A 19,189-nucleotide genomic window follows, 5' to 3' on the forward strand; every position below is an offset into this window, starting at 1 on the left:
ATTGGTGAAATTTGCCAGCAGAATATCCCAAGTAAGTAAGTATCCTGAGGATCCTGGGTAGATGTAAATTTCCCAATATCCAAAGGTATCTTTCAGGACCCAAATCATATCCCAGTATTATAAAAATGGATTGTAAGTAATAGGACAGTTATTTTAGATCTTGTCATTTTGAAATGGGATTAATGTTGCAGCTAGTGGTTTTACAGACATGAAGTTAAAAAGCTTTGCAAGACTTCTGAGACATCAACAAAAGACTCAATTTTCATACTAATAGGGTTTTAATTGGGAATATTAAAGGGAGTATATTCAATTTTCAAGTGACTCATAGTTGCAGCAATAGCAAGTGAAGAACATACAGGGTTTGTACTATCCGTACTATTTACCATGTAAAAATTAGACATTTCTACCATTTGAGGAATATTTTATTCCTTATTTATTAGCATTCAGTGTCTATTTTTCTTACTTTGATACCCAAAGCTTTGTCTTTCTATAGAAAAGAAAAAGAAATATAAAAGAAATATTCTGATGGATTGTCACTCATAGTTTTTACTTCATTTTCAGTAAGAAATGTCATAATCCTACATTTCTTTAGAATAATATTTTTTACTCTATTTGATTCTCTGTCTACAGCCACAGAGACATCCCATCTAGTTGTCAGGTGGTGACTGGCTTTCAATCTGTAGATTCATTCACATCTCTTGTGTAAAACCCTTAACCTTTAAACTGTAATCTACATTTCGAATTCCTGTCCTCAGTGTGTTTCTTTAGACAGCAGCAGCACTTATAATAACCTCTCCTATAATCTCAGCAGGAAAAAGGGAAATTTCCTGCATTCACACTTGTACAGTAGTTTGCTTTCTATGGACTGTGTTTGGTATATTCCCGTTTGGGTCCAGAAATGGTTAGTTTTGGCCTATCTTTGGTTGAAGGACTCTCCCCTTGCTGCTGGGGAAAGTGAATGGCCTAACTCATGAATTCTTGTAACTAAATTATTTTCATTTCTGACTATATGACCAGGCTCCATAAAATGTTCACCAGAAACCTCTGGTAAAGCAAGTCTTGTTATTTGGAGCTAGCTTATTGTTTAGGGCCATGTTGTTTCACTGGTGCAATGATACACCTTGGTGACTCTCTTATAAATAATGTGATAAAGTGTCTCTTAAGAACCTTATCATAATTAAGAGGGAAAGGATTCTAATGTAGCAAAGATCAGTCTTAAGGTTGAAGTCAGCAAACATACCCATAAACCTCTAAATCTCAAACACAATTAGTTCATTACTCATTACTTGTGAGAAGATTCTCCAGAATGTGAAGGAAGATTGTCTTTCATTTTCAGATGAAGATGCATTATATGCTGTTACTATCTGGATTATTGCTGATTTTGATAAACCAGCTGGGAGACGACTGCTTTCTAATGCCTTGAAACACCTGGTGAGTTTCTAGCATTTTTTATTAAAATAATTATTAATACACTCTTAACAACACTGTGCATGTTAAAAAATTATGCTCTTAAATAAAGGTGTAACATGTTGGGTTTCTTTCTGGGTCAGATGCAGCCTTATGAGACTGTGCTTTCAGTTTGCTGTCCTCTCCTGTAGCACTGGACATCTTACAAACCCACAGATGACCATTTTTTTGTTCATGGACTTTTTGACACAGAAGACAAACTATGATGCTGTTGAAAGAGTGAATTTCTTCCCAATTACAAACCTTCTCCCATGAGATAACATAAAATGTTACCTGAGCTAGGGAAGATAGAATGACGCCTCTTGATATCATGCAGTGTTCACCTGTGTCATATGGGCTATCTGTGGCCATGAAGTGATAATTTTTCCATGTGCTCTTTGTATGCTTCTGAGACAGATTAAATTTTTTTTGTATTTTAATATGCTAGGAGGATCATCCACATGTATGAGTTTGCTTATTTTTAAGTTTGTCAGTATTAATAATAGGATTTAAAGTATAAAAGTAAATATCAAATGAATATAAATTACAAAAAAGGCTAAGGAGGAGGTTAGAAGAGTAATTACATTGAAATTGGGAAACATCTAGATTTACTAATCAGGGATGAAACAGACACCATGCTAAGGGAATTATAAAATTGTTGTGATGCAGGGAGCATGTAATACCAAGTAGCAAATAGGTCTTAAAAAGAGGCTTTTAAAACTGCAAAGAGGAATATGCAGTTCAAGTCCTTGTTGCACAAAAACATTTTGTTTATCTGACTGCTTGATATATGACCCCAGCTTGACAATATTCCCCCCATAGTTTCATTTATTTACCTCCTCCAGCAGGAAAAATAGGCCATAGCTCCCAACTACAAAGTGAGAACTGTCTGGACAAGTCTCCATCTGTTAGTGAGGAGAATCTAGAAAAAATATTAGAAAAAGCCATTCTGAATGAGGTTTGTTGGATATTCCATGAAACAGTTTAATTGGTAATCTTCATTCTGACTGATGTATTTGGTTTAGGTGAACTTCATGGAAGGTTCAGTCTACTGATTGCTGAGTTTCATGACAAAAGACAAAGACACAGTGATTTTTAAAGTCCATTGATTTGTATGGAGATTCCTTATTCCGTTCCAGTCCCTTTTATCTGTCAAGTCAGGGTCTAGTAGAACTTTTGCTAAGTTAAGAACTGGCACAGACAACTTTTGTACATGGCTTGCCACTGGCATTTGAAGAAAAGTATTTGAGAAACTGGGAGGGCAGAAGGATGAAGCAAACTCACTTTTAACTTTCCAGCTAGTGTATAATATCTTGAAAACCAGTGATATATTTTTAATTCATTTGAAAAATACTAGCGATGTCTTAGCTAGAAGAGACCTCTGGAGGCTATCTAGTTCAGCCTCCCATTCAAAGTTGGATTATTGCCATCATGAGATCAGATCAGCAACAAGGTTTGTCTGGAGGAGTCTTGAAAATCCCCGAGGAGACAACTCAGTCCTCTGTCTCCACAGTTTGCTTTGGTGTCTCACTGCCTTTCTAGTGTAGCTTTTCTTGCTTGGACAAGATTTGGCTTAATTACCCCTTGTTATTTTCTTCAGTGCTACCAAGAGGAGTTTGGCCCTATCACATTTTTCACTCTCCCTTCAGCAGCTGTTGGTTGTAACTGGGGTTCTCCATCACATCCTCTTTGCCAAGACTGAGCTGCATCACAGGCCTCTGATCCTCTCAGTGTATGCAGCACTTTGCTGAAGCCTCTCCAGCATCTCAGCATCCTTACTGCACTGGAGGGGACCAAAAGCAGGCACAGCTGTCCAAGTGCAGCCTCAAAAGTACTGAGTGGAGGAGAATGAAAACTTCTTTTGACTGACTTGCCATATGTCTCCTGAAGTAGCCCAGAATGCCCTTCTGTCGGGTTTTTTTGCGGTGAAACATGTACTCAGGAGCAGTTTGAAGGACACATTTTCAAGCTTTTCAAATAATATTTTAACAAAAATTTTCTCAAGGGCTGCAATTTAAAAGTTTGCTGATTAAAAATGCTGAATACTAGTTATTTCATTCCTTATTTTTGTATGCTTTACTGCAGTAGAGACCATTCAACTTTTTGTCAGTGATGCTGCTTTGATGCTACCGCTCTCTCAAAATTTAACTGGCATCACTGATTCTAGCAAGTGAAAGATTTTCCTCCTGTTTAAGATTAAAGGGATATGTGGACAAGTTTTCTTGTATTTATCTTCTGCTTAGTTTGATAGTTTTTAAAAAATAGAAAAACATCTATAAAACAAGCCCCGAGTCTTGTATGAAACAATGTGTATGTCTTTTTCTAAAAGCACACTTCTGCAGAATGCTCAAGGGCAGTTCTTCTATTAAAAAAAATTATCTATTTAAAATGTATTACTGAGTAGGTAAATTCTTACTATTAGCATTTTTATTCCTAGTTAAGGTTCTGAATTAGGCATTGATGTATATTTTCTAAAGACAAACAGCTGCAAAAAATTAAATACCTATGGGCATTTCAGAGATATAATAGATATGAATACATTAGGTAACCACAGATTATAAAATTGTAAACATTGTAAAAAAAAAGTAAAAATGTGTATTATTCTATATTTTTCTTTGCAGAAAACCAGCAGTCATACACGAGTTGGGATTTTGAACAATCCTTCATCAAAAATAAGGGAAGATAATACAGCCATTGCAAGAGGGATTTTGACCACTTTTCTAACACAAAACCACAGCAACTTAAAAAGTTTCCTAAGTAAACTCAGTAAGGAAGAGACAGCAAAATCCCTTGCTGCTGGAACCAAAATTGTTAAATTTCTCATCCCAGTGAGTGTAAACTAAATTAGACTACATTCTTTTTCATTTCACGTTTTTCATTTATAAGCTTTATACAGTTTCTGCTCAAGCTGATTTGGATTTATGACAACCTTTATGTGATGGAAGAACAGAGAGTTTCTTTAAAGTAATGGAAGAAAATATGATGGTACTGGAAAACACAAAGTACAGATAGATTATTGATACTAAAATAGTTTAGTCTTAAATAGTTGTGTTTTTTTTTAATAGTTCTCCCTTAATTAAAATCACATTATTAATGTTTTTCAACAATCTAGGCTTCAGAAATAACTGATTTTACCTTGTTTTTTTGGCTGTGAGCAGTAATAGGTACAGACTTAAGTGTTTGAGTTTAACAAGCATCCTGTGTTTCTGGCCAACCTATTCTGGTGTGTTTCCATGAAAATTCGTTAGTTGAAAATACAAATGTTGGTGATTTCTAAGTTCGGACATAGATAGGACCTGACTTATCAAAAAGTACAGTTTTTTGTTGCAAAAGGAGCTGTAAATTGTAGTATTTTTAAATAGGAGGATTTGGAAGACTAAAAGAACTCTCTGGCACCATATTGAAAAATTACTTGTTTGGTTGGGGTCTTGCTTTTATTTCGTTGTCTAATAAAATTTCAAAGACATAAAGGTTGCTAATTAATCAGTATGCATGTTACTAATTTATTTTGGTCCATTAATTCTATCTGCATTAATCTATTTGATGGTTCTGTAGTATATCTCTAATGAAGAAATGCTGATCAGTGGAGTTTAATATAGCAAGATAATTTTGAGAGGTGAGGCACGGTGCCATTGTAAGCAGGGCAGAGTTGCAGCATTTTTTCCCACTTTGTACATGGATTTGTTTTGTGTCTCACTGGGTGATGTTGGCTTCCCCAAAACGTGTTTAAGCTGTATTAAATGACCACATTAAAATGACTGCTAGTTTTTTAGAGTGCTGTGGATTTTTTATACCTTTTTCCTAAAGGCAAGAATAGAGTTCAGTTGCTAACAGAGGATGTAGATTTTTGTGCAGGTGTGTGCTAGGCTGTAAAAAAGCTTTTAACCTCAGGCTCAACTTTCTACTCGTGGTTACTCACAGTTGCCCAAGGGTAAAAACTGCACAGCAGCTACCTGGGGGACCATGGCTCCACACCAGCAGTCATGTACTTGCATTGAAAACAAGGTGGTTGTTGTATTTTGCTTTCTGGTTACCACAGAATGTGAAGAAAACCTTTGGTTACCTCAGCCATTATAAAATTTGTATGTGGTGATTCATTCCACCATCTCATGCTTTGCCTTCGCTCTAGGGAATGGATGGCGATATTTTTGAGAAGAAGTACAACACTTTGGGATTGGATTTAATCAAAACCCACCAGATGTTCTGCCAGGAGGTTCTTAAGCTGCTCCCTGGGCAAATGGCTGTTATGAGCAATGGCAGGGTAAGAAAGAAATGAAGTAATCCCTCAGTTTTTATGTGGGTATTTTTTACTCCCGGGAACTTTAGTTTCAAACGAAAGAAAACACATTATTTTGATTTCTTAGTCATTCAGACTGCTATTAGAGAATAGTATGAATGTTTGCCTTGCTTCCTACTTTGTTTTACTCATAATTTGTTTGTTAGTTCCATTCCACTGAAGCTACTATGTATGTATGTTATTTCCACAGCTATTTAAGAGTTAATCTGACAAGATTCTTTAAATAGGTTAATATTTGATGTATTAGTAATGATATTTAAGAACTAATTATGATCCTGAAGTTACTCATATTTGGGATAGGATAAGCCACTATATATACAAGAAAAAATAAATTACATTGATTTGGATAGTAATTCAAATTGGTTTTCAGTATTAAATTGCTGTATAGTTTTTATTCTTACTGTTCAAACACAAGTATAACGGGGTTTTTTTTGTTTCAGATTCTGTATAATCTGCAACAATAGCCTTAATTAGTGTGACTGTAGATGAAATGTGATTAAAAAAATTCACAGTGTTGGGTTCAATATTTACTACTTGTTAATGACAATCAATATGTTACATTTCAAATACCATTTACACAAACCAATCTTTGAGTTAACTCTTTTCTGTTTTCTATTTATTGCTTCACCATTAGAAAGAAATAGAGATACTACATTGGCATCTTATTACTGGAAGCTCTCCTTAAATTGTTCTTAGTTAATCTTGTGCATCTTAATTGCTTTTCAGATACAATGGGAACACCACTATTGAACCCACAGAGAGCATTTTTGTTAATGAAGCACAAAAGAATTACATGGGCTTATTTCTGTCACCTGAATATGCAGTGTTATTTTAGAAATGGCCATTATTCTGTTTTCTATGCCTAAAAACATGAAATAATCTAATATCCTAGGTTGTGAGGAAATGAATTAAAAATATTTGGATAATTTGATCATGTATATTCACCTATTGAAAGTGTGTTTTGACCTTAAAAGATTTTTTAAAGATGCATGGGATATCTTTCATTTTTATCCTTTCTGTTCCAAAACTGAAGTTTTGTTCTTATTAACAGCTGCTGAGTTGTAGGGTTTTTTGTTGTTTTGTTTTGTTTTTTTTCAAAAATCCCTCGAAAATAGCATGATAATTCATAATCACACTGTTTTTCTCTATCTCATGCATCATTAAGATTACTAAAAATTCAAAAGTGGAATTTTTTTAGACAACCTATAATTTCTAGGAAGCAGTTGGAAGGTGGGACAGAAGCATTCAGCACCAGACTTGCATCATAACATTCTATGTCCTGGGAGCCCTGTAAGCTCCTGAAATTGCCTTGGTCAGTTTAGCCTGGTATAGTAAAAGTAAGAGCTACAAACAACGTCCTCAAAGCTATTTTCTGGGACTTCAAGACACTTTTATTTCAGACCCACAAAATAACCTAAACCCATAGCCATTCTGGTTTTTGTCTCTGGATATTCTACATTTCTTATTCATTTCTCTTTTTTTTCTTTTCTATAAATTCTGCTTCATTTGAGAAGCCCTCAGAAGTTAAGATACAGTGATCACAGAATTAAACACCTAAAGAGTGCAGTAGGCAAGATAGGAGTTTGAGTTTTAAAATGTACCTAACAGCTTTTTCTTAGATTCCTTCTTTCTAAACAGTTACCTTCTTTACATCTGTATGTACAACGATAAGTATCATAACTATTTGTTGCAGTTCTGCTTGGTAATTACATAAATGTAAAAGCCTCATCCTGCACAGTTATTCTTCAATTCAGTACTCTAGAGTTAATAATACTGGTGTTTATAGTTAATAATATTGGCTGGGGGTTGCATATTGTGCATTCATTTAAAATATTAGTATATTTTTTCTGAGAGAAGAAACATTATTGGGACACTATGTTCAGTAACATTCTTTTTCTCTGTGTAAAGATACTGGGTCCTTTAGATGAAAATGAATTCTATACAGAAGATTTTAATTTGTTAGAAAAAGTAACGTACAGTACCTCGGCAGAGAAGATTAAAGCTGTTGTCAAAGAGATGGGAAGCAGTAGTAAAAGGTACAATTCTTCTGCAGTTTGCAGCTTTATCATACACAGCTTTGTTTATTGCCTGTGACAAATTAATAATCCTTTTACATGGAAAACGTGATCAAAGGTTCAAATTTTTATATTCATAGTACTCTTCATACCATATACTCATACATGTATGCTCTGCATGTACTTGAAATATTTATTGTTTGCGTGCTATATATTTGCTGTTTTCTTACTTGGCATCTGAGTAATTCTGCTTAGAGAGATTTAATTGTCCCTCATTTCCTTATCATCATTCCTCTGACAGCCTTATTATACTTACCTACCCAAATCCTTGCCCTGTTTTCTAGAAGAAACAGCACATTGCTGAACTCCGTTACCTTTATGCTCAGCAAATTATGCTATTTTAACATAGTTTTCCACTTTATATATTTAGGTTCAGCTGCATGTGTTATTTACAACGTGGCTGAGAGCCTTCTTTGGTAGCTTGCTGTTGCAGCACAGAGCAGAAAAAGCCCCTGTAGTATTCAAGAGACATGCACTTTCTTAATGTTGATCATATGTGTGATGAATCTAAGGCATAAGAGATCACCCTATGTCCAAAAGAATGTTTTCTCCATCTTACATTGTAATATGTGTGCAGGTCTGCTGGGTTGTTCCAAATATTTTGTCTGCTTTCACTGTACTCACAACCAAGAGAAGGCTACAGCTATCTGTAAACAATTCCTTCTAGATTTTGTTTTCTTAAAAGTAATTATAAAGAAGAATAATAAACTTGATAAAATCCAGTGAATCTTAAAATTGTGGTAAGTTCTGAATATTGGTATTTGAAGTAAGAACATGCATTGTTTTTGGGAACTGCTAGTAAAAGAGCCTGTAAAGATGTGGGCAGATGTGGTGCTCTGACACCTTACTTGGCAGCGTTCACACACCTGTTAACTGAAGAAGTGCAAAAATGAATTCTAGCCAGCTTTAAATCTAAAGATCCTGTTTGTGGATAAAGAAAATAGCAAAATTGTATAATTTCTACAATAACAGTTGAATTTCTATGTATATAATTTCTGTTAACTGGAAGGACTGGCACAACTGAAAGAGTAAGTACCATAAGGGCATATTCAAGAAGAGCTAGAACTATCAATGCCGTAAGTAGTGAGAGGCAAAACATACTTAATCAAGTATTAAGATTTAGTAACACTGAAACAGAACTACTGTGGCTTTGAAGGAAATTCCAGTAAGAAAAAACTTACCAAATTTAAAGGTTATGGCCAAGTAAACTTGAAGCTTGTTAACTTGTTAATTGTCTGTTCTTAGATGTTGTTATGAAAGAAAAAAAAATGCAAAAAAGAAATAAAGAACAGTACGTGTCCAGTTGTATTGTAGTATGCAGACTGTGAGGCCTGTGAGGCTGAATTGCAGTTCTCCTAATTGTGCATCACTTAATTTATTAACAAACTCCAAGGCAGTAAGTGCTTCTTGGGCATTGGCAGTGCTAAAAGTTCTATGCAAAACAACAGAGTTTGAGGTCATAATCGTAAAGAGTTCAGATTTGGGATCTGGGTTTTTTAAATAGTCATTATCCAGGCAGGTATACATTAAACTGTGAATGTTTTACTCCTTTTGTGATTAAAACTTTTTTGTTGTGTCTTCTTTAATCTAGTGGCAGTGATTTGATTATGAAAATAGATGCCTTACTGTCATCTTTGCCTAAAACAGAGATAAGACAAGATGCTGAATTACTCAAAGAACAGCACAGGTAAGTTCTGTCTGTCATGATAATGCACTTACAGTATTGTCATATTAAAATTCGAATGAGTTGGTGGCTACATAAGGCCTTTGAAAACTGAAGTATTTCAGTTTTAAAAGAAATTGCTGATTCTGTTGTATGAACATGCTCATCTGCCTTTTAAAAGATTTAACTTGTATCGTCTAATTATTTTCCAACCTTACCCTTTGCTGAAAAGAGTGATTGCAATCAATGTGAATAGAAATGGTGATCTGGAGTTAAAAAACTTGGGAGTCCATTCATTTCTTGAAATATTTAGAATTTTCATAGGTCAGAGCTAAGAGAAGCCCCTGCTGATTTTCGTTAATGTGGAAAACTGCACATCTTTTTCTGCTTGTGGATCTCAAGTGCTATTTTCAAGGCTAGTGTACATCTGCTTGTATAGGACAAGCATGTGTATGTATAAGTGTGTCTCATAAATATATATTTATATAAAGTTCACACCTGTGTAGCAGTTTGTGTCTTAGCAGTGCCATTCTTGTCCACTGCTAAATACACAGCTGATACAACTAGGTTACATTCAAATGCAAATTAATAGGGTTCATTGGTATCTAATTCCTTGGGAAAAAACAAACTGACTCTTTTCAGCTAAGAGATTTACACTTGGCCAGCTCCTATTACTGTTACTACAGTACTAACTTGTATGTTGGCTCCTTGTGATTCTGATCCTAGGTTTAAAAAGTGGGTATGCCCTAAGCATCTTCTTTTGTTTTCATTGTTCATGAATGAGGTGAGAAATACCAAGATCTTCATGTGTGAATCCTTCCCACTTTCATACTGGGGTACTAGCCGTAGCTGGTTTTAAGTTTAGCTGGGCCAAGCTTTCTGGAGCAGACAGATGTATTTTGAAAGGATATATGACAACCCAAGAACCACAATTAAAATAAAAAATTTAATGCTATTTCCAAGTCCCTACTTACTTTTTATCAATAAATTTAGTGTGCTGGGCCTTATTGTTGAAAATATAAGGAGTCAAATCAGTAGTAGGCTGTTTCAGGTGGCTAACACCTTTTCCAAAGTTATACTAGTAACAGTCTCTACTATGCTATACTGTATGGGGTAAAGTTTGACTCATGAATAGTACTTGTGTTTCTAGGAATATAAAAAAATTTATTTCGTCCAGTTACTGTGTTGTTTACAGCATATGAATTTTTTTTAGTTAAGTTTACTAATGTTTTTCTTCCTGTAGATCCAGAGTACTTTAACTAGGGCTTCTTGACTTTGTCTAATCAAGTTTATTAAACGAAGTTATTTTATGGAATGCATAGAACTAATCCATCCTGTCAAGTTTCACACTTCTCAATTGCCACTTTCACCAGGTTTATTTGTTCTTTGGTTTTTTTGCTTGTTTGTTTGTGTTTTTAAGTTGTGTCACCACTGACTCTTGTCAAATCTGATTATTCTAGATATTGATCAAGGAAACTACACCAGTAACAAATGGCCATTTTAGAAATTTTGCTGTATGTCTTATTTTAGAAATTTTGTTATGGGGCATGTATATTATCACTAACCAGTATGGAGCTCTGTAGATTAATGCTACATTTTCAATCACTTTTCATGTTTAGCTTTCCTAGTTATATCACAGGGAGCATTAATGATGGCTATGTCTTCATGCATAGTAACATCTAAAGTGCCTCTGATGCTAGAAATTTGTGTCTAAAAACGTTTGTTCTTTCGAGAGATTCAGTTTAGGGGTTTTGTGTCACTTATTTATCTTTTTTCTTTTTAACAGTGTAGTAAAAATTGATCCCCAAGAGAATGAACCATTTTATGATGTTGTTGCTATTGTGGATCCATTGACAAGAGAAGCACAGAAGATGGCTCATTTATTGATTGTAAGATGGTGGTCATTTATTTTAATGTGCATATTTGTAGTTTAATTTTTGCTAAACTTTTTACATTTCCATGTACAGTGTAGTAAAGGGGAGACAAAAGGTAAGCATTTTTAAAATACACATATTTAGTTATTTAAATTCATATTAAAAAGTTGGGTTTCATCTAATTAATCATTATAAGTAGCTTACTTACAATTAGAATTCAGATGCACCATGAACCAGTCCTCTTATAAGTCCATAAGTGCTCTCTATAGTCAATAGAAGAAAATAAGGAGGTTGTCTGTGTAATATAAGTGGGAAAGGTTCTCCTATCTCAAAATCTTAAGAGGCTTATGCTTCTCTCCATTAAACCAAATCACCTTGGTTTTCCATGGTACCTAAATGATGTGGTCTAAATCTGACCCATAATGTCATTGTAAGAAGATTGGGCTCTAAACCTTTCAGCTCTTGGCATGGTATTTCTCAGTTGATTAATGCTGCCAAGTATATTTAGAAGTCTTCCACTGTGTATAGCTATTGATCATCTCGAGAGAAACTGTCCTAAAACTGCAGCCCCTAAAATGATCTTTTTTCACTAGTTGCAGAATATCACTCTGCCTTAGGTTCCTTTATAGTTTCCCATAAAAATGTAAATTTTGTCTTCTGCTTATGGTCTCTTACAATTTTGAAGCCCATAACGTGATTTTTGCTGCATCCTGTTTTATCTTTTTCTCTGCAGTAATTATGAAAGTTTCATAAATTCTTTTTATATTGCTCCCCCCCCTCCCATTTTCATATTCTTTATGCCTTTTGTATCAAATATTGAAGCATCCACTCACTCTTCATAAATAATAGCAAACCAAGGGAAAACATTTTAAAATTAGTGAAAATTCTGATATTCTAAGACTCTGGAATACCAGCTTTTCTCTAGAATCAGATCTTTCATTTCACCATTCTCGGTTAAAATGAAAACTTCATGTTACCAAGTGAAAACATTTTTATTTTGGACATGACTGAAAACTCTCTCCACTCAGCCAGAAGTTCATATGATCATAGAATCACAGAATTGGCTGGGTTGGAAGGGACCTCAGAGATCATCAAGTCCAACCCCTGATGCACTACTTCTGCAGTTACCAGACCATGGCACTGAGTGCCACATCCAGTCTCTTTTTAAATATCTCCAGGGGTGGAGAATCCACTACTTCCCTGGGCAGCCCATTCCAATGTCTGATCACCCTCTCAGTAAAGAAATTCTTTCTAATATCCAACCTAAACCTCCCCTGGCACAACTTAAGTCCATGCCCTCTTGTCTTGTTGAAAGTCGTCTGGCAAAAGAGCCCAACGCCCCCCTGGCTACCCCCTCCTTTCAGGGAGTTGTAGAGAGTGATGAGGTCTCCCCTGAGCCTCCTCTTCTCCAGGCTGAACACCCCCAGCTCCCTCAGCCTCTCCTCATAGGGTCTGTGCTCGAGTCCCTTCACCAGCCTGGTTGCCCTCCTTTGGACCTGCTCCAGGAGCTCGATATCCTTCCTGAACTGAGGGGCCCAGAACTGGACACAGGACTCGAGGTGTGGCCTTATTGCATCAAGGACCTTGTAACTCAGATCAGAAGCCTCCATTCCTCCTGGGGCAACAGGCTCCCTGGTGAGCAAGCAGCATCTTCCCTGAAGCAAATGAGAGTCCCCTGGTGTACCAAGCTGTTCAGACATCACAGATCCTACTTGAATCATAGGAGCTGGTGTCTTAGTCTAGAAGCCAACATGTAGGAGAAAACAATGAAATGCTGTTGAAACTAAACAAATCAGAAATATTTTCATATAGATGAAAGTTCGGGGGGGGATGTATTTTCTAGTGAAAAATAAGCTTAAAATGAAAATAAAAAAAAAAAAAATATCTAATTAAATAGAAAGCCACCACATCCTGGTATAGAGACAGAAATTGCTTACATGTACAGCAAGCCCCAAACTCAGAATTCCTAAATGGACGCCTTTCCAATTACCTAGCTATATGTAGGTGATGTATAACTGTAAACTTTAAGCACTTGGATATACTTATATTTAAAGGCTCTTTTTTGTAGTAGAGTGATTGGACTAGTGCTCAGTATGTTAAATGGTAGCTACTAATAGTGAAAATTTGTGTAATAACCACCACAGCAAAGTACATGATTCTTGTCCCAGTTTATTTTATTTATCTTGTTAAATGTGTCCACATTTCAATTTTGTTTTTTTTAACCTAGTGAAAGCATGCTATTTTACTTTGTGTCACTTAATAGTCACTTTAAAGAAATCTTTTGGTAATTTTGTTTTAAAGTATAAACAAGAAGTTATTCATATTAAATGGAATTGAATTTGGGAAGGTATAAACAGCTATAGGTGAACTGTAATGTAAACTTTACTGCTTAGTCTGAGAAAGTGGCAATTTAAGAACATTAACAGGCAAGTTGTGAGTCAGAGCATGAATTAGAGCAGAGCCACAGCTAAGTGGTCCCAAGATTATGGATGTGGTCGTGTGAAAAAGTAGAAATTTCTTCCTCTAAAAATGAGGAAAAAATTGAAGAGGTGGTGTTTGGTTTTTTTTTTTTTTTGCCCCTCATGTTTTGCCAAAACCAGCTGAAAAAGTACTATACCTTGGGCCACTGAATAAGCTATGTGTCCCAAATGCTTTACTCCAGCAGTATATGTAACTCTTAGAGCCCTCTCCTTTTTTTTCTTTGCACCAGTAACTGCCAGAGGACTCAAAAATATGGAGAGAAAAATAAAGCATTTTCCTTTTTTCCTGTCAGCTATCTTCTGCCTTTTTTTCTTCATTCAGTTTTTCTTCAGGGAGAAACTGTTACTCCCTATCCTCTAAAATGACAGGAATCTCTGAAGTAGCCCCTTTTGATAATCTAGTCTGATTTCCTGTATAACATGGGTCATAGGACTCTTTTTTCTCAATTAGCATTTGAAGTAGAATTTTTTTTTAATCTAATAATAATTTAAACATTATCAAACAGTTGAGTATGGATCACAGCTCCTACTGAGCTTTCCCTGTGTCTAATTAACCTGAGTGTTAAACTCGCTTGGAATTGCAGATTTTTATTTATTTCCGTGCTGCAAGCTTTCATCTTCTCATCATTTTGTGAGTTCTTTTGAAGATTCTGAGAGTTTGTTTTCAGTGTAGGTGCTTTGTATTATGGTGATGTTCACAAACAATTCCAAGTGTTCGGTTGAATAATCGTGGTTTAGCGAGTTAATGCTTTTCAGATGAGCTGTGGTAACTTACAGTAACCCTTTTGAAAATTGACTTCACATGCAAAATAAAACTTGCTCTTAAATAATTTTCAGGCTCGGTAAACTGAAATAATTCAGCTATTTTTTACAGTGTGAAATTTAAATTGATTTAAATTTCTGTGCTCTTCTTTTAGTTTTCTGACTTAAAGGAAACACGCTGAACTCTTCAAACACACTGGTATAAAAGAGGCGTGTGCATTTTCATGTGTTGACTTGAATGCCTTGGCTTTTGGTGTCCTCATAAGCCCTAAATAACAAAACCAGATTTAGTATTCCAGAAGTAGCATTGTTGAAAACCACAGAAATAATGCATTCTTGCCTTATTTGTTATTTCCTATTTAAATTCCTTTGAAATGTTAATTAAGAATGGCATTATTCTTTTGGCTGTACTAAATTTCATGGCCAGCTGATGGATTGCAGTGGTACCTCAGTCTTTTTAAAGATCATTTAATTCTACACAGTCGACCACATATCTACACAGATTGCTTAAGTATCATTCCTTACTAATGAGATAAGATTTTTGTCTTGTTTGAAGATGAAGTCCTGTACAAGTTTACATCACTTTGGATGCAACATTTGAAAAGAAAATTGTGTTTTCTTTAGTGATGAAAATTCTGGGTATGTTTCGGTAGATGAGACCAGCCAGAACTGGTTACAAATGCTTTTTATTCTGAATAATAGATAAATACCTGAGTAATTTTGATGCCTATTTTGATTTTGGTAGTTTTTAGCCCACATCACTTCATACTTTCCTGTCTTCTGCTTCCAGTGGTGTTGGCTTCTTGTTTCCTGCTTCACTTTTTCTCACCTTTATGCCATTTTGTAGTCTTTAGTTTTTGCTCAGTAGACTTTTAGTTATAGTGTTACAGTGACTCAAAGGATGAGAATGAGAAACGAGGAGCAGAACAGTTCCCTAGAACCATGTAAATCTGTAGCACTGTAGTACTGAATATGTCTAGCTATGGGTTGAACTTAGGAAAGAAAAAAATAGTTATAATAAAAGATTTAAGGATAACAATTGTCTTGCTTTGTTCCCAATTTAATTGCCATTACAGTAATTTTAGATTTTAGCCTTAGTGGTATCAGTATTTTAACTCAGCTTTAATATCTTATTAGCTTTTCTAATAATATCCATAAAGGTAGACACCAATGCTTTATCCTTTCAAATAAACACTTTGGGTCAGAAACCAGAAAAATGAAAATAACTTGGTAAAGGTTTTTAAAAGTGCTTTAAATAAATTAATAACTTTAAACACCAGAGATTGCTCACAAAAACAAGGTAAAAAAACGCCAGAAAATTAGTATTTTAGAAATTAACAGATGAAGAAACTGAGAGGGAAGTAGAAGTATTTTAACTTATTGGAATGCTTTGAAGTTGAATAAATACTTCAACACATCATTGATCTATTACCGACATTTAAAATTAAGTAGTTAAGTATAAAAATAATTCTCTGAGCTGTACTCAAGTATTTTAATGAGTGAAAGTCATTGTTTTAAGATGAGTTATTGAATAAAAGGCATGTATTGTACTTAGACCTTGAAGTGCCTTAGAGTCTTCTAGAAAACAATGTAAGAAAGGTGGTAATGTGCTCAATAATTGGAAGATGGGGATAGCTGCTCTTTAAAAAACTGCCTAAAGAGGGGAAAACGTTAATATTTTGACTATCAAGAATATCATGTGCTAAATCATGCAGTTTTAGAAAAGGTCAAGTCTTTATTTGGAATATGACAACATCCCTTAATATACAGATATATTTAAAGCTTAAAATTGTTTGAGATTTCTACTTGAGCCTGAGAAATGACAGGATGTTACAAGAATAACTGGCTTATTTTCAAAGTTCAGTGATTACCAAGAACGACATTTTACAGAGTTGTTGGGTTTTTTGTTTGTTTTTTTACTGTAGGTACTCAAAGAAGTTGTTAATATGAAACTCAGGTTGTTTTTGAACTGCAGATCTAAGCTGTCTGAAGTGCCACTGAAGAGGTAAGTAGCTTATACCTTGTTTTACCAGCATATCATCTCACTTGGTTTGCAAAAACATCCCTAACAGCATATATTCCCTTAAAAAATAAAGTGCTTTGTGTTTCTGGATCCTTTTTTTACAGTAATTATTTTCCTTGAATATAAGTTAAATGTTACCTTGTCTGGAGAAAAACTCTAATTCTAAAGCCTCAAGCAGGGGGTCCCAGAGAAGTGATCTGGTCCATTGAATAAATGATCTGTAGACTCAATGGAGGGCCTTTCATACCTGTGAAAACCTGAGTAAACATACAGTCTGCATTTCAGATCTTGTTATAATTTCTTATGAATATTATAGCCTTAAACTGAATTTCTTATAACATTCTGCAAAGACCAGGGTTCACTAATTGAGTGAACTTACACTGAAGTGAGGATTCCAGAGATGATTCCTTTCCCTCCAAGAGACATGTTCAAGCACTGCTATCCCTTTGGCAGATATGTTACCTGTGATGTTATTACAAGAGAGGCTGACAGTGGTACCCATCCTTTAGCCAGCAGACTGGAGAACTAATTACTTGCCCAAAAAGCAGGCGTCCTTGGTTTCTACTTGATCTGAGGGTGACTGAACTCACACCTTTTGTACTGCAAGAGAGTGTCTTTAATCATCAGTCTTCTGAGTACCTTGTATGAACATGGTCATCATTGCTTTTAAAGCTAAGCCCTTTGCAAGGTGTTATTGCCTGGGGCTTTCTCAGTGCTTGGGAGAGGTGCCTTGGTTTGTGCCTTGGCAACAGCTTGGATTTTTCTTGCAGCAATGATTCCATATCAAATACATCCATATATTAGCCCAAACATTTTGCAAGAAAATTGTGTCCCTCTTGATGTGTACAGAATTTCTTACTTTTTTATTTTACTTTTGATAGTAATTAAATGTCTCTTTTTTTTCCCAAGCATTCATTACTTGCTGATTTCACTCTCCATCTCCACTGGGCTCTTTCTCTGTTCTTTTCATTTTGTTAAATATCAGTAGAGAAGGGAAGCAAATCGGCATTATTTTGTTGTTGCAAGGGACTTACACATGTGAAATAAATGGGTAAGGAGCTGGAGAGGAATAAAGACATCTCTCCTTTGCTACCTACCTGTAGCAACTGTAGGACACTTTGCTGCTAATGCCAGGAGCTTTTCTTCCAGCAGAAGTAAGTCCTCCTGCTTAATTAATGATATAGATTGTGAGAATTCAAGGCAGTTCACAGTCAAGATGTTTAGATGCACCTCTTGAGTATTCACCTGCCAAGCCATTGAGAATATTGATGGGAACTGTGTTCTTTCATGGCAAAGAATTGGCAAAAGCAAATAGATTTGTGCTCTTCAGCCAGCCCATTTGAGATGCTGTAGGTATTGTCTGATGGCACTCCAAAAGAAGAGGGAGCTACTGTGCATCCTAACATCATTTTATTTGGTAAACATTCACTGTAAAGTCACTTATAAGGACTTCATGTTTGGAAATTCATGCTTCAGTAAATGTGGTTTTTTTGAACACTTGTTTTTCAACAGCTTCTATCGTTTTGTGCTGGAACCAGAATTAACTTATGGGATCAACAAGCACCTTCCTTCTGAACCCATGGCAAAGTTCCTAGAATTGCCAGAATCACCTCTTTTGACTCTAAACATGATCACTCCTGAAAGCTGGTTGGTTGAAGCAGTAAACAGCTCCTGTGATCTGGATAACATTCATTTAGAGGACGTAAGTAATAAATATAAATCAGCTATGAAGTTATAACATTATAAAACTTGTGTTGGGCCTTCTACATAGAGAGGAAAATGGAAATATTGTGAAACTTTTTTGTCTGTTTTCCAGAAATATTCTCTGTATTGATTGATTGGTTAGTCACATTCTTATTTTCATGACTTTTTTCACATTCTCTCTTAAAAAAAAACCACAAGTCTTCAAAGACACCAGTGAAACAAAAAATCAGAATGCAGAGTAGAAGTAAAAGCAATAAATCTGCTATGTTTATCTGCTATGAACTTTATACTGGTTCCGAAAATACTATTTTTTTAGATAAAAAGCAATTCAAGGGTTCTCTGTGTTAGTTTTCTGTTTCTCTTTTGTTTTTTTTAAATGTTTGTGGTAGTAATAGGATTGCCCAAGTAAATCTTCAAATAAACCAGAATATATGGCTGTTTACTAATATAGATTAAAATATATTTAATTCTTTAGTTCACATTTTTTTAATTATGTTTTTAATCTCTCAGCTTTAAAGTCACTACATTTGCTTCAACCACTAAGCTGATTAAAAATATTTAGGGTGTTTGTTCAACTGAAGCTATGCATTCAGAAGGCTTCCAAATTTCACAATATTTTACAAAGTTGTGAAAACGAAGTTTGGGATTTACCTTACAAAGGCTGAGACACCTCGCCTTGCTCAATAGTCACTGGAGATAAGATCCCTCCAGACAGTGATTCATCTTCCTTGTATTGGAGACCTATAATAAAATCGAGCAAAGGGCCTTTCTCTCTTTTTTTTTTTTTTTTTTTTTTTTCCCTTCTTTTTTTTTCTTCTTTTTTTTTTTTTTTTCTTTTTCCTTCTCTTTTTTTCTATTTTTTTTT

At 35.0% G+C, this 19,189-nt stretch overlaps 1 protein-coding gene across 1 annotated transcript in view; it reads left to right on the plus strand.

The window, feature by feature from the left end:
• Positions 1-19,189, plus strand: part of UGGT2 (UDP-glucose glycoprotein glucosyltransferase 2) — an 86,923-nt gene that overhangs the window by 43,837 nt on the left and 23,897 nt on the right. Inside the window, exons 20-27 of the mRNA XM_030450197.1 lie at positions 1,337-1,431; positions 4,068-4,274; positions 5,576-5,707; positions 7,652-7,779; positions 9,410-9,505; positions 11,268-11,370; positions 16,523-16,602; positions 18,133-18,322. Coding sequence (XP_030306057.1) covers positions 1,337-1,431; positions 4,068-4,274; positions 5,576-5,707; positions 7,652-7,779; positions 9,410-9,505; positions 11,268-11,370; positions 16,523-16,602; positions 18,133-18,322 — 1,031 coding nt within the window. The remainder of the gene's footprint in view (positions 1-1,336; positions 1,432-4,067; positions 4,275-5,575; positions 5,708-7,651; positions 7,780-9,409; positions 9,506-11,267; positions 11,371-16,522; positions 16,603-18,132; positions 18,323-19,189) is intronic.

The sequence above is a fragment of the Calypte anna genome, chromosome 1, assembly GCF_003957555.1.
Source record: "Calypte anna isolate BGI_N300 chromosome 1, bCalAnn1_v1.p, whole genome shotgun sequence".
Lineage (NCBI taxonomy): Eukaryota > Metazoa > Chordata > Aves > Apodiformes > Trochilidae > Calypte > Calypte anna.